At 31.8% G+C, this 15000-nt stretch overlaps 1 protein-coding gene across 5 annotated transcripts in view; it reads left to right on the top strand.

The window, feature by feature from the left end:
- The window catches only part of sntg1 (syntrophin, gamma 1), a 41800-nt gene that overhangs the window by 26525 nt on the left and 275 nt on the right, over nucleotides 1-15000 (top strand). For all 5 annotated transcript variants that reach the window (XM_043227092.1, XM_043227095.1, XM_043227094.1 and 2 more), the window contains 8 exons: nucleotides 314-443; nucleotides 3336-3374; nucleotides 3826-3942; nucleotides 7229-7300; nucleotides 8421-8573; nucleotides 10418-10510; nucleotides 12259-12369; nucleotides 12591-15000. The exon at nucleotides 12591-15000 is cut by the window's right edge and continues 275 nt beyond it. In XM_043227092.1, the coding sequence (XP_043083027.1) occupies nucleotides 314-443; nucleotides 3336-3374; nucleotides 3826-3942; nucleotides 7229-7300; nucleotides 8421-8573; nucleotides 10418-10510; nucleotides 12259-12369; nucleotides 12591-12773 (898 nt within the window). In that variant the 3' untranslated portion in view covers nucleotides 12774-15000. The remainder of the gene's footprint in view (nucleotides 1-313; nucleotides 444-3335; nucleotides 3375-3825; nucleotides 3943-7228; nucleotides 7301-8420; nucleotides 8574-10417; nucleotides 10511-12258; nucleotides 12370-12590) is intronic.

The raw sequence follows: 15000 nt of genomic DNA, 5'->3' as shown, positions 1-15000 counted from the left end.
TCCAGTCACACAGGATTTTCCTTGATTAGCGTTTAAGGGGTTACATTAATTCACAGCCATTCCCAAATGAACCACATTAGACCTTTAATACCAAATGCAAACTTTGATGAGGTTAAGCCATTTGAAACGAGACCTTTTTGCACATCAAGTGGAAAGTAATTGAAAACTCTTAAATTGGATTGAATTAAATCAGTTTTTTTTTTTAAATTGCTTTGAATTAAAGTGAACTGAAAAAGGAGAATTAGGCCTTAGTTAGCTACTTTTTGCATTTTGGGGATTGTCTTCTGAGTGCGCATATTTTCCATGTCTTCAGGCAAAATGCTTTTCAAGTGATTGCTGTGGATGGGGTGTGCAGCGGGGTAATTCAGTGCCCCGGTGCTGACGAATGCACCGATTGGCTGCAAGCAATAGCTTCAAACATTTCTGCCCTCACCAAGCACAACGTGAGTACAAATGCAGTTTCAGCATGGTAAAAGTGCAGCATTTAAACAACCAAAAATTTATTTTTTACACGAACGGTAATGTCTAAGGACTGATGAAATTTGTCTTAAAGCGTGACTACTCAATATACAGAGGAGTCCAAAGATCTGAAATCACACTGAAACTGTGAGGTTTGTTTGAAAGAGATTAACATGAAAAGTTAAATTAATAATGATATTTAATGTTACCATACAGCGTTTTGGTTTTTTTTTTGTTAAAAAGTCACTTGCGGTCACCAAGGCTACATTTATTTAATAGCAATATTGTTAAATATTATTACAATTTAAAATTGTAATATATTTTAAGTTATAATTTATTTTATGTGATGCAAACCTGAATTTTCATATATATATATATATATATATATATATATATATATATATATATATATATATATATATATATATATATATACACACATATTATGTAAAGAAAAGCATTTATTTTAAATGCAATTAATCTTGATTAATCACTTGACGGCACTAATCTATATATACATATATATTATATTGAAAGACCACTATTAGCTTTTAGCTATTTCAATAGTATTAATAATAATAATAACAATATCATCAAATAGCATTTTTCAAACGAAGTTATACACTTAGTTGAAAGATGTGCTTGCCTTCCTTTATTTCCATTCGTTTTGCTTTATTTTGTGTCTTTTTGCACAATATAAAAGTATATATATACTTATACTTAAAGTATATATATATATATATATATATATATATATATATATATATATATATATATTTCAAGTTGCTCTTTGACAGCGTACCAACATTTTAAAAGTTAGCGCTCATTCTCTGACATACACAGCGGGAATCGTGACATTTCTTGCTTTTGTTCCCCCTCATTTGCTAAGTTCCTTGATAAATACCGCCTTAAACACGAGGCGCTGTGGTTTGTTTGGACGGCGTGATCAGCATTTGCAGTGCTTCGCTGTCTCCGGAAAGGAGTGCGCCGAACCAATTTGTGCGATAAACTCCATTTACGCTCAATGATGGAGGTAATTCGGGAAGACGGTGAATTATTCGTCATAAATTTTCATTTTCGCCAGGCGGGTCATGTGTTGTAATCCCCTCAATGCAGTAGATTAAGGCATTAAAATGGCATTTCCCGCACAATGAAGGATTTCACTCTTAATTAGCGATAGAGCGCGCCGTGCGCCTCGTGGCCCAGATCAAAAATGTCCCATCCTCCATCTTTTATTTTTGAGTGCGTTTAGCACTTCCTGAAAAATCCTCTTTAAAGGAGATGATAAGTTTGCTCCTCACGACGGTGCACTGTAGCGTTTGCTTTGGATTATCCTGCAGAGGGACCATCTGGACGAGCTTTCAGTCCGTTTCCTGCGAGGAAAATAGACCTTATTCCACATTCAAATGGAGCTATTAGAGTCGTTTGTGAGGCGGCGGAGACTGGCCGGGGGTTACTCGGGTAATAAAGCCAGCGAGAGCGTTAATCTTGAATAAAGCTTCGCAGCAGGAGCCATTCTCCAGAGCTCTGGACGAACAGTACTTCCTCTGTCGGTCTGAAACGCGCGAGATGTATTGCGTTCTTTTATCTGCCGCTTGAATAATTGGGCCGGGACACGCTAAAGGTCATCCGGTGATCACCGGAGCGCTTTATTTTATATCCGTGAAGCAGATTGCCGTACTTCGCTGGCCTTTCGGTGGGGTTTATGATTGAGACGTCTAGGGAATCTCTTCGCTGTCGGGAATCGGAGGCTGATGGGAAGGGATTCGTGAAACCTGCGTATCGTACGGTTTTGTGGATTTTGTAGTTAGCCTTTCCCGCGCTCGATTTTTAAAAAACACACAGTGTTTCTCGTCTGTAGCTCACTTCGGATAAAAGCACACGCGGAATTAATAAACGTAAAATGTAAAAGTAAAGAAAATGACATAGAATCAAGACACTTCATAGTGCACATGTAACATTGTATGTTTAAATCTATTTATTTATTTATTTAGAAATTATGTTTTACGTTTGCTTTATATTTCAGTGTTAATTTTTTACATTTCTACTATTTGTAGAGCACACAACAATCTATGTTAATGATCTATATTATAATAAATATAACTGTAAAATATAATTAATATATTAAAATAATATATAGATATATTTAAACCATTAATTCATTTCAAAATATTTTTATTATATTTTATAATACAATATATATTTTTAAATATATATACATTTTGCATGTTATATTAACACTATCTTGAAATATTCTAAATATATATTATTATAATCGTAAATGTACAATATATTTAAAGGTATATGAATATTAACCATAATATATAGAAACATTTAAATCTGCCTATTTAAAAGCACTTGCTTTATATTTTCTATTTATGTTTTATATTGCAACATTTCCTTGTAAAATATATGCATATTTAAAAAAACTAAAAATCTAATTATTATGCAAGCACATCATCTTTATATATATATATGTACACACAATATTTTATATTACCAAATAAAATATTTGTAAACACACACATACATAAATATATATATATATATATATATATATATATATATATATATATATATATATATATATTTATTTTTTTTTTTTTTTTTTTTTTTTTTTTTTGAACACTTGTTTTTGTAAATACAAATAAATAATATATACATTATTTTATAAATGTCTGTGTACATTTTATAATATTTAAAAAAAAATTGTGAACACTTGTTTTTGTAAACACATAAACTTTAAATATGTATTATAAAATTTCAAAAATATGCATTAAATATGAAATATTTCTTTCTTTCTTTCCTTAATTACTTTTTTTGTATAAACACGTTCAAAAGTCTAACCTGTCAATGGTCTATGATTCTCTCCCCAGGTGAAGAAGATCAACAGAAACTTTCCAGTAAACCAGCAGGTAAGGAAACAGAACCTTGTTGAGAAGGTGTGAATTGGACCTTGAAAGAGCGACAAAAAGCCTGCGGGGATGGAGCCCCGAAAGAGCGAGTGACTTGGTCAGCACACTTGAATGAAGCCCTACAATGATGCTTTCTGTCAGAGCCGCTGTTCTTCACGCGCCGTGACGCACGTGCCCCGCAGAAAGCCAAGAGTCAAGCTCACAGGGCTTTAAGATGCTCCGAAGCGCCTGACGCCCAAGCGTTTGACACACGCAGACTGACAGATACTTGGTCACAGTGTCCGGTTTTAGTCTGTGACCTCCCAGTGCTGACATTTTAAACGATCGAGCTCTGATTTAGACTTGCCGACTGTTGAATGGAGAAGAGTTTTTAGCAGACTAATTACTTGGAACGTCTCTGTCCTTCTGTGACCCGTCCGACGCTCTCTTTTTGTGTCTTTCTGTCGTTTAGATTATATATATGGGCTGGGTGGATGAGAAGGAGCAAGATTCTGTTCAGGACCGAATGTACACACCAAAGTTTCTTGCCTTGAGGGGTTCGTCTCTCTTCAAGTTCTCCGCACCTCCAGTGAGTTCTTCTGCATGATTTACTGCATCAGGAGCTTTTCAGTTTCGATAGCTGACTTTTATATGATTTTATATTTAGCATACGCTCGCAATATTTATTCTACTCGGGGCAACTTTGGCTGATAAAAGAAAAAAAACAGTGACAATTACGAAAGCAGATTCTTGTTGAAACTTTTCTTGAGTGCAGTTCATTGCATTGAAGAACTGCTAAGGAGTACTTGACCCAAAAATGCACATTTCTTCACTCGTATGTAACGTTTAAGCTGTTTTTAGTGTAAAACAAAAGATTTGGAGCTGAATTTGAGTGGTTTTTTTACACAGATCTATTGCATGACTTGTAATATAGCACTCAAGACATACTGATTATTTTATGGAGCTTTTGTGGACAAAAATAAACTAAAAATCAAAAATAAAAATATGAAATTAAAAGAATAATTAAAAAAACCTTTGATATTTCATGAAAATATATCTAAAAATCATTTTGCTAACTGAAATGAATATTTCAAAAGCATATAACAAAATTACAAAAACGTTCAAATAATTATTAATTATTAAACAATCAAATGATAATTATTATTAATATGAAAACTGAAAATATAAAAATTAAAGCTAATTTAAAGTATTAAAAATGCTGCAAATAATGTGAAAGTAAATTAGAAAAAGCTACACGAAATGATGCAAAAGCTACAATTATTATGAAAAGTGAAGATATATAGGGACCGCAGTTGTCCTGCCCAAGTGGAACAATGCGGGTTTCGCCCTGAAATAAAAGCAATTTTAATGTATTAAACATACTTTAATAATAATGCTAAAATAATTATGAAAAAACTACAAAATTACAAAGCATATAACAGCTGAAATTTATTATAAAAAGTAAAAATATAAAAATAAAAACTGTTTTTATGTATTAAAAATAGTTTAATAGTATGGAAATAATGCTAAAATAAATATCAAAGAAACTACACAAAATTACAAAAGCATACTACAAAATTGCTCAAACTAAATTTATTATAAAAATTAAAAATATAGAAATATATTCTCATTAAAATAAATAAATAAATAAATAAATATATATATATATATATATATATATATATATATATATATATATATATATATATATATATATATATATATATATATATATATATATAATAAAATAAAATAAGACGCTATATGAGTTATGCCGATGAGTAAATATTCAGGTTTTTTTGGTGAATTATTTCTTTAAACAATTGTCCATTTTCACCCCCAAGCCGTTGGCATCCAAATTTTTTGCTCCAGTTGTTATCGACTTTATGAAATCCATTAATCCCTTCAGCCGTCCGCAGGCTAAATCAGCTAACCTGATGCTCTAACACCTCCATTTAATAAAGACCAATCTCCGTACACAATCAGCAATTAATTTAAACACCTTCATCATCATTCTGGGAAATGATTTAGACTGCAACATGAATGATAATCTGGGAAGTATCTCATTAAAGGCAAACCTCTCCTAATACGGAGATTAATAACACTGATAACGGTGTTTTTGGACTCTCTGTCCTCCCCCCGTGATTCTCATCAGATGGTACGGTCCTGATGAAGCGAGGAATTGCTGTAGTTGGTGCTTGTAGATGTCGCCGCTTAATTAATTTATCCCGAAGAGATGGAGACATCAAAGAGCTTCATCCAATCTGCCATTAATTGTAATTTGATGGTGGAGTGGGAGGAAGATCAAAAGTTTGGACGCGAAAACCTATTATGGGATACGCAGATGCAAAATGACATTGGAGAGAACTCACGACGCTCAGCAGTTTGTCCGAAGGCTCTCTCGGGTTATTTCAGCTTGTTCAGATGTTCAGTAAACACTTGACGTGCTGCCTTTCAGGAACTGGCTAGGAAGTTTGACAAGGAAACAGCTCAGGTGCACAGAGCTAAGGTTTGGTTCATCTGGTTAGCTCCCAAACAAGAGATGTTTTCTATGCCTGTTGCTGTTCAGAAGCTATTACTTTCATAATCTAAAACGTTTCTGAGTAAAAGTAGACCGAATGTAGGACGACATCTGGGACTTAAGTGGATTGTGAAAAGTGTCTCTGTATGACACAGATATGGAGGGGTTGAAAAATAAAAGGGGTTTATGAAAAAAAAGACATTTCATATTTCATTTTGACCTTCATTTTATTTTCTTAGCAGTAATTTCAGTGATCAATCATTTAATTATGACATGTTAAAAACCGAAATGGATATTATTATGATTATTATTATTAAATATAATTGTTTTATTACATTTAGTAATTTATTTAAATCTATCTAAAATTATTAATTGCAATTATTTTGATATATTTTGTCATTGTTATAATTTCTTATATATATGTATATTATGTATGTAAAATACTTTTTTTGTCATATAATGAAACCTTTTTTGGAGTAACACACAGTAAGGCCAGAAACAAAGAAAAAGGATATTATTATTATTATTATTATTATTATTATGTATTATTAAATGTATTAAGTGCATTTATTATGTGTAATTTTAATATATCTATTATTGTGTATAATATATATTATTGTAACATGTTTGTTTTGACATGCTCTGATGAATCATACATAATTGAAACATTTTCATTCAGTAAAAATATAAATTATTATGATTAAATAGGAAACTAAATGTATTAAGTGTATGCAAAATCACGACAATATTAGCAATATTTGTATTTTTAAAATAATTTTATGTTTGACAATCCTTTTTGTTAGCTCATAAAGTACAAACGTTTTTTTTTATTGTTTATTTTGATAACGTTTTATATCATCATATTAATAACAGTCTCTATGATAATAATGGCTAGGTTAATCGACTGGCCAAACCAAGTTAATGCACTACTTCTAAATGCCATATATTACCTTTCTATTATGTCTTATTCAATGCATCAAGGAGATTTTTAAATGATCATCCAAAGTCTATGCCAGTGCAGTGTGTGTGTGTGTGTGTGTGTGTGTGTTTACTCAAGCGGACTTTTTGACTGGTATTCTGACATTTAAAAACTCTGCTCTGAGCCACTTGAGTCTGAGGAAAACACTCGTGAGTTCTCTGTTCCGTCATGATCCATCTTCACTGGCCTTTGGGTATTAGAGGTTACTGCCGACGCTCAGCGCGAGTCACTCTCGCACACAGGATCTCAGGGGTTTTTCCCTCTTCCGTCGCTGTTTACTTCACGTAGCATTCGACTGATCCCTCGAGGGCCGCGGTGAGAGGGACCGACCCTGAGCTAATCTGAATAAAGCACTGTCTGTGACGACTCCTCTAGGTCACCACCTGGGACTGGACCAGAGCCGAGAAGAGCTTCACCGTCTACGAGATCATGTTCAAGATCCTCAAGGTATGTAGGAGATATCTGTCCAAAGACATTTTCGTGTTTTGAATTCGGCCGTGAAGGCAAATGGAAAGGATTCATCATAAAGCTGACTTTTATTTCTGTTATTTTGATTTGACAGCGACAGTAGTAACCTAGAAAGACTTTTTTTTTGTGCTTGATATCAGAAATCAAGGGGACAGATGTTGTTTTATTTGCTCATTGCTTAATTTGTTTAGATTGTTGCATTTAGGGAAAGTTTGACATACAAAATACAATTTAATAAAATAAAGTAGCAATATGTAGTAGCATTTTTACACCCCATAGTCTTTATTTCAATTTAAAAAAATTGCTAAAGCAAAAACATAACATTGCACAGATCTTGCTCTAATGCTTAAATTAGGAAAATAAAGTAAGGCTATAAAGTTATCGTTAGACTAAACAAGTACAGTATGATTTTTAAATATTTTAAAGAAGCCTTTAATGCTTACCTTGGCTGTATTTATTTAATTAAAAATACAGTAAAAACAGTAATATTGTGAAATCGTATTAGCCTTTGAAATAACTAATTCCTAAGTGAATATATTTTAAAATGTCATTTATTTCTGTGATCAAAGCTACATTTTCAGCATTATTACTCTAGTCTTCATAGTCACATGATCCTTCAGAAATTCTGATTAACTTAAAAAATGTTTCCATATATATATATATATATATATATATATATATATATATATATATATATAATATTTTTATTTAATATTTTTTCCATTTATATTTTTTAAGTTTCCATATATATATATATATATATATATATATATATATATATATATATATTTATTTTTATATATATATATATATATATATATATATATATATATATATGAAGAATATTTATTTTTTTATTTTTATTTTATATTTATTTATGTTTTATATATATGAAGAATATTTATTTATTTTTATGTTTCCATATATATATATATATATATATATATATATATATATATAATATAATATTACATTTTTTTTTATTTTTATTGTATTGTTTACTAACTGGTTAGGTTTTAGACATTATATATGCCTAAAAATATAAAAGAGATTTTTGAGAATGAGCCGATCCACGTAACGGTGCGTTATTTCGACTCAGGACAATGAGCTGGTGGACAAGCGGAAGCACTGCTTCAGCGTTCAGACGGACTCGGGCGAGGACATCTTCTTCAGCGTGGAGCTGGACTGCGATCTGCTCCTGTGGGAGAAAGCCTTTCAGATGGCCACCTTCTTCGAGGTGGAGCGAATACAGGTACTGAACCCGAGCGGTGCAGAATCCATCTCTGTAAGGGAAATCAAACGAACGCGAGCGAAATGAAACGGGGGTCTGTCGGCGGCGATGTTACGTCTCGCTCGTCTTCTTGGCATGATAAACAAACCCAGCAGAGCTGAGATCAGATCGAGGCGAATGAAACTGCACCTGCCAGACAATGTTGGCCGTCGTGTGAACAACACAAACTCTGAGCGACTGAGGCCGTGCCAGAAAGAGATTAAATGTGAATTCTTATTCAGTACTCGAAGCAAACACATTGTTCGCAAACGCACTACGAAAACACATTTTGTTTGGAGATATTAATATGATCTAATCCTGGCTTTGACCTGATGAATGAGCGTTTCTTCAGCTACAGACACTTTTATGTGCCAGCTGTTGTTTTTGTATCAAAACAGATTTCTTTTTTTTTTTTTTTTTTTTGATAGGAAGGTCACATTTAAACCCATTTTTTGCTACAGCGGTTGTCAGATGTTATTTATGGATAGGCTTTATTGTTTTACGTTTGTCCCAAACAAAAACTTTCAAACAAAAATATGAAAATCTGTAATAAAAATATAAATACTAACATTTTGAAAACGAAAATAATTTTTTTTAAATGTATGAAAAAGATGCACATAAATTTGACACTTTTAGCTTTATATTTAAAAAAAGTAAAGTATAGAATAGCGAGTTATGAGCAGTCACTTTGTTTGTGTTTATATATATATATATATATATATATATATATATATATATATATAAATATAATAAATTAATAAAAAAAAAAATAAATATATATATATATATATATATATATATATATATAGTCTTTATATATATATATTCCAATTAATTTTTGATTCCAATTAATTTCAATCAAACTGCAGTTGGGCTATTTTATTATATATATATATATATATATATATATATATATATATATATATATATATATATATATATATATATATATGTATGTATATATATATATATATATATATATATATATTATATATATATATATATATATATATGTATGATTATTAGTTGACATAAGTCTAGATCCATTAACAAAACAAAAACAACATTTGATTTTAATAATGCATTAATGCATTCATTAATAGTTAATGAATATTAACTAAAATTAATAAATTATTTTTCAATGTTAGTTCACGTTAACTAATGTAGTTAATCAATGTTAAAAAACTACCTTATTACAGAGTTACAAAGACATTGTAACTCTGTAATAATCATTTTGTTTGTGCAAAAATAACTAAATTAAAAAAATTAAAAAAAAAACTATACATATATTTTAAAAATTACAAAAACAGAACAAAATTATTGAAACATGAACTAAAATTAAAGCGAAAACTAAAAATATGAAAATATACTCTAATTAAAGATATTAACAAAATCTATAATGATATTTAAATGATACTGAAATATACACTATTTAAACGCAATTTAAAATACTGTGAAAAAATTATAGATTAATGTACAGGATCCACTAATGTACAGTATTATACAAAATATAAGTACATATATTCTTGCACGGTATTTTCCATATTCTAGCAAGAAGACGGCAGGACAATTTCTTGCAACTGTTTCATATTAATGGGAAACAAGGGTGGGCACAAATAAAAATCGCTGCCAAGTTGTCCCACTAAAGGAAACTAATGCGGCAAAACCCTGACCGTGCCTCGTGCCAAAAAATCGCTTCTGTTTATTTTTCTCCCAAAATAATTATGTACGACACTTATCGTCCTAATTAAACATTTAAGAGATGGAGGAGATGTTTGCGTCTGCCAGTTTGTCTGATTAACAATGCCAAGTGTCTCCCGTTTCAGTGTAAAACATACGCTTGCATCGTGGACAGTCATCTCATGGGACTCACCATCGACTTCAGCATGGGCTTCGTCTGCTTCGACGCTGCCTCAAAGGTGAAGCGTGCAACCTTACGCCTTTATTCCATTCAAGTAAAAGTGAAATGCATGAACGCAGGTTATTAAATCCTCATTCATTAGTGCTGTACTGTTGCTGTGTGCTCTGTATTTATATCACACCAAATATTTATTGGTAAATGACTCTCTTTGGTAAACATATATAAATATTTGCCTGTTATAATGGATTATTTGCTGTAGTTGTTTAAAGCATCTTGTGTTTTGTAATATTATCACTCTGTTAAGACACTGTGACTGGCACTGGATATATATATATATATATATATATATATATATATATATATATATATATATATATATACATATATATATATATATATATATATATATATATATATATATATATATATATATATATATCATTATAATATTTTTAATAATTTTAATATATATATATATATATATATATATATATATATATATATATATATATATATATATATATATATATATATAAAAATGTAATATTAAAGTAATATAAAGAAAAAAAGTAATACAATATTTTCATACAAACAAATTGTAGAATTATTCTGCAATGGCCAAGTCTACCAAAAGTGTTAATTTTAATTAATAAGATGCACTACACTCAAAAAAACTATACAGTTTACAATAAGGTGTCATTTGTTAATTTATTGACTAACACGAATGGAGAATGATGAATACATATTTATTCGTTTTGTAATTATTTTGCATATTTCAGACAGACGGCAGGCAAAAATAAATATTAATATTAATATTAATAGATGAATTAGATTAATATTAATTTTCTACTAGGGTACAGGTTGTTAGGAGAGAGTCGTTGAACGTGGAGCATTTACTAGTCTCTGTGAAATGTTAGTTCATAAAAATACAGTCAGTCATTGTTAGTTCATGTTAGTTCAATGTGCATTAACTAATGTTAACTAGTGATTTTAATTAGCCTTAACTAAGATTATGCATGCTATAGAAGTACTGTTCATGTTAACCAGTGTTAACTAATGAGCCTTATCGTAAAATGCCACAAAAGTTCACTAACAGTGAAGAAATGTCAATTAAATGTGAAAGTCTAAAGAAATATTTTGTCATTTATTCCAAAAAGACCCATTAAATGAATCAAATGTGACCGTAAAAACAAAATGATTATTTTTTAACACTGATGAAAATAATAAATGTTTCTAGAGCAGATATTTTAAAATATTCAAATTCTGCTTTGCAACACATAAATAAATGATATAGTCACGTCGCAAATACTTATCTTAAATTGTTATAATATTTCACGAATCTTCATTTTGAAATAGTTTTTAATCATAAATTGAACATTTCTCTTTTAAACCCCCACCGGAACGAACATGAGAGAACACAGACGCTTGTTCAATGACTCTCTCCTAACAACCTGCACCGAATGAAAAATGAAACAGATATTGGCTATCTGGTAATATCACCATGTTTACTTTGGTCCAGAAATCCAAGTTGTAACAAATATGAGAAGTCTTGATGCTGCTGCGCGAGATAGGCCCGCGCTGTTTGCCTGAAACACGCAAAATAATTACAAGCTAAGAAATGTCATTATCAAGGGAACGGAAAAAGAAAAATGTTGCAATAAACAGCAGCTTAACGGGTAGGAAGTGCTCAACGCAAATATCTTCGAAACGCAAAAAGTCATTTTCCGCAAACCCCCCGGTTACATTAAGATACTTTTTCACGTTTATAGAAGTTATTAATATGCATAATTTAAACCTCCGTTACAGGCAGTGCTGTGGAGATATAAATTCTCTCAGCTGAAAGGATCGTCAGATGACGGCAAGAGCAAAATCAAGTTCCTGTTCCAGAATCAAGACACAAAACTTATTGAAGCGAAGGTAACTTGCTTTTGTTTCAGGCTTCATAAAGTCCGTGAAAAACAAAGATGCTTCTCTCTCTCTCTTCTCTCTGCTTCTTCTCTCTCATTTTAATATACCTGAAGCAGGTGTACTCTGAATATACGCTTTATGCTAACTAACTTTCGCTGTAGCACTTTCGCGCACCGAGTTTGATTCGACTCCCGCTTGAGGCTTGCTCTTTTCTCCCGCGATGTTTCCAGGAGCTGGAGTTCTCCAACCTCTTCGCCGTCCTCCACTGCATCCACGCTTTCTTCGCCGCCAAGGTGGCTTGTCTGGATCCCATGTTCGTGAGCAGCCGAAACGCCGCCGTGGCCCCCGTGATGTCGGCCGCTTCCACGCTGACCGCCCCGTCACAGATGTCCAAGCTCAAATACGCCAGCTGACAGACTCCAGCCGTCCGTCTTCTCCTTCCAGACTTTGAAAACGTGGGATGAGAGGGACCCGAAGGGGAAACGGAGCAATTCGAGTACGTAACGCAAACGAAAAACCTCGCTTTATCAGAATCAGACTCAAACGTAAGCCATTGCACGAAACGAGCTGGATAACCTTCGGACATTTCAGCGTTGGCTGGAAGTCTTTCAGCCCGCGGTTGCCAGGTCATTCGTAAAAATGGACTCCTTCCCTTTGATATCGCCGTATATCTGTTTGCATTCAGATGATATTAACACTTCTTTGTGTATACTTTTAGGATATTATTTAATTTGGTTATTGACTGGAACGGACCTGTTGTGAAACTGCCATGAAGTGCACCACGTTCTCGAGCTGCGTTTTTTTCTCAAATAGTTAACAAGAGTAAAGCCAGCCATCTTAAATACACATTTACCCAAAAAGCAATGCCCGATAGGTATCCGATATTGGCAAAGCGTAAGCTGTTATTTAGGTCCAGGACGTTTTTAATTTCACCTAAATTAGTCATTAGTTTTTAAATCTGTTGAAAAACGACTGAAACGGCGCCCCGTCTGACTGCCTAGAGAAACAGACTGGAGAATGCGGGAGTTATTTTCATATTCCTATTTTGATACTTTATTAAAGGATGAATCTTGTAAGTGAAGATGAACTGGAGTTGCGTGGCGTGACTGTATTGATGCACATTTGAACTTTCTCAAGGGAACGACGCACTTGCTAATCAATGAAGGGATCGACTCTTTTTTTTTCGTCAGTATCTAAGATACGTGTATTAGTGCGTAAACTTTGGCCATTTTTGCAAAGTCGAAATATGTTTAACCTCATAACGTCGGCATGAAATGAAAACAGACCCTTTTAAGGAAAATTAGTGCTGTCAAACAATTAGGGTTAGTTCACCCAAAAATGAAAATTGTCCTTTAATCGCGGTTAATCGCATCCGAAAAATAAAATATATATTTGTGCATACATAATATATGTGTGTGCACTGTTTATATTTATAACGTATAAACAAATACACACACAGTATATATTTTGAAAATATTTACCTGTATTTACATTCATATAATTTGTCATATATAAAAATATATTTAATATATAAACAGCATATTTTTCTGAAATATATACATGCATGTGTGTGTATTTATGTATACGTAAGAAATATACACAGTACACGCACATATTACGTACACATAAAAACTATCATTTTGGATGCGATTATTTGTGATTAATCGTTTGACAGTACTGCTTAAAATGTAATACGTTTATTAAAATGGTAAGAACTTGCAATAAGGCCCCGTCAGTTAATGCATTCACTGACAATGAGCAAATTAGCAGTCTTTATGATTTTTTGTCAATGTGTATAAAACAAGGTAAAATATATATTAAGGCGCCCTTATGTTCACTATGAAAAAAATTATAATTATGCATTATTATGTTCAACTAACTCTAAACCAAACACTCATCCTATCCCTAACCAGTACGCTTAATTTAGTCATTTTAATCAGTATTAACTTTATAATTACATTGTATTATTGACACCTTAAAGTGTTACCCACTATTTTAAGGTGTTCTTGTTGCAGTGTAATTACATAGTAAGTACTTAATAGTAGCTGTTGTACAAAATGTACTTACCGTGTAACTAAGCAATGGAACAGTTTGTGCTCACAGTTTGTAATTATGTAGCTGCTGTTACACATTTGTTACAGGCCGAGTATGTTACGCAGCCGCTTATGCAACCAAAAGACTGTCTCGTATGTGTTGCAGACTTTATACAACAGAATTGTAAATTCAAGTACATATAAACTGTAAAAAAAAAAAAAATTAAGTTGTTTCGACTTGAAATAACTTGTTACCGCGCTACCCAAAATTCTTTTGTTGATTCAACTTAAAATCTTTAGTTACGTAACGTAAATTTAACTATATGTTTAATAATATTTTAGTTGACTAAACAAACATTTTTAGGCAGCGGGGTAACAAGTTATAACTTTCTTTTGACGATGCACACAGACATAAGCGTATGAAGATTAAGAGCAAGCATCTGTGTGAAAGACTCGGTCTGTAACATATGCGTAACAGTAGCAGCCGGTTACATTTACATAATTACAAACTCTAATTACAACTTAGTTGATAAGTGCATTTTATTTACCACGACTGCGTAATAAATTCATTCCTCTGCATTATGACTGCTTAAAATAAAGTGTTACC

The sequence above is a fragment of the Puntigrus tetrazona genome, chromosome 24 (genome assembly GCF_018831695.1).
Source record: "Puntigrus tetrazona isolate hp1 chromosome 24, ASM1883169v1, whole genome shotgun sequence".
NCBI lineage: Eukaryota > Metazoa > Chordata > Actinopteri > Cypriniformes > Cyprinidae > Puntigrus > Puntigrus tetrazona.
The sequence above is the reverse complement of the archived record's forward strand: the minus strand, read 5'-3'. Positions and strand labels throughout refer to the sequence as shown.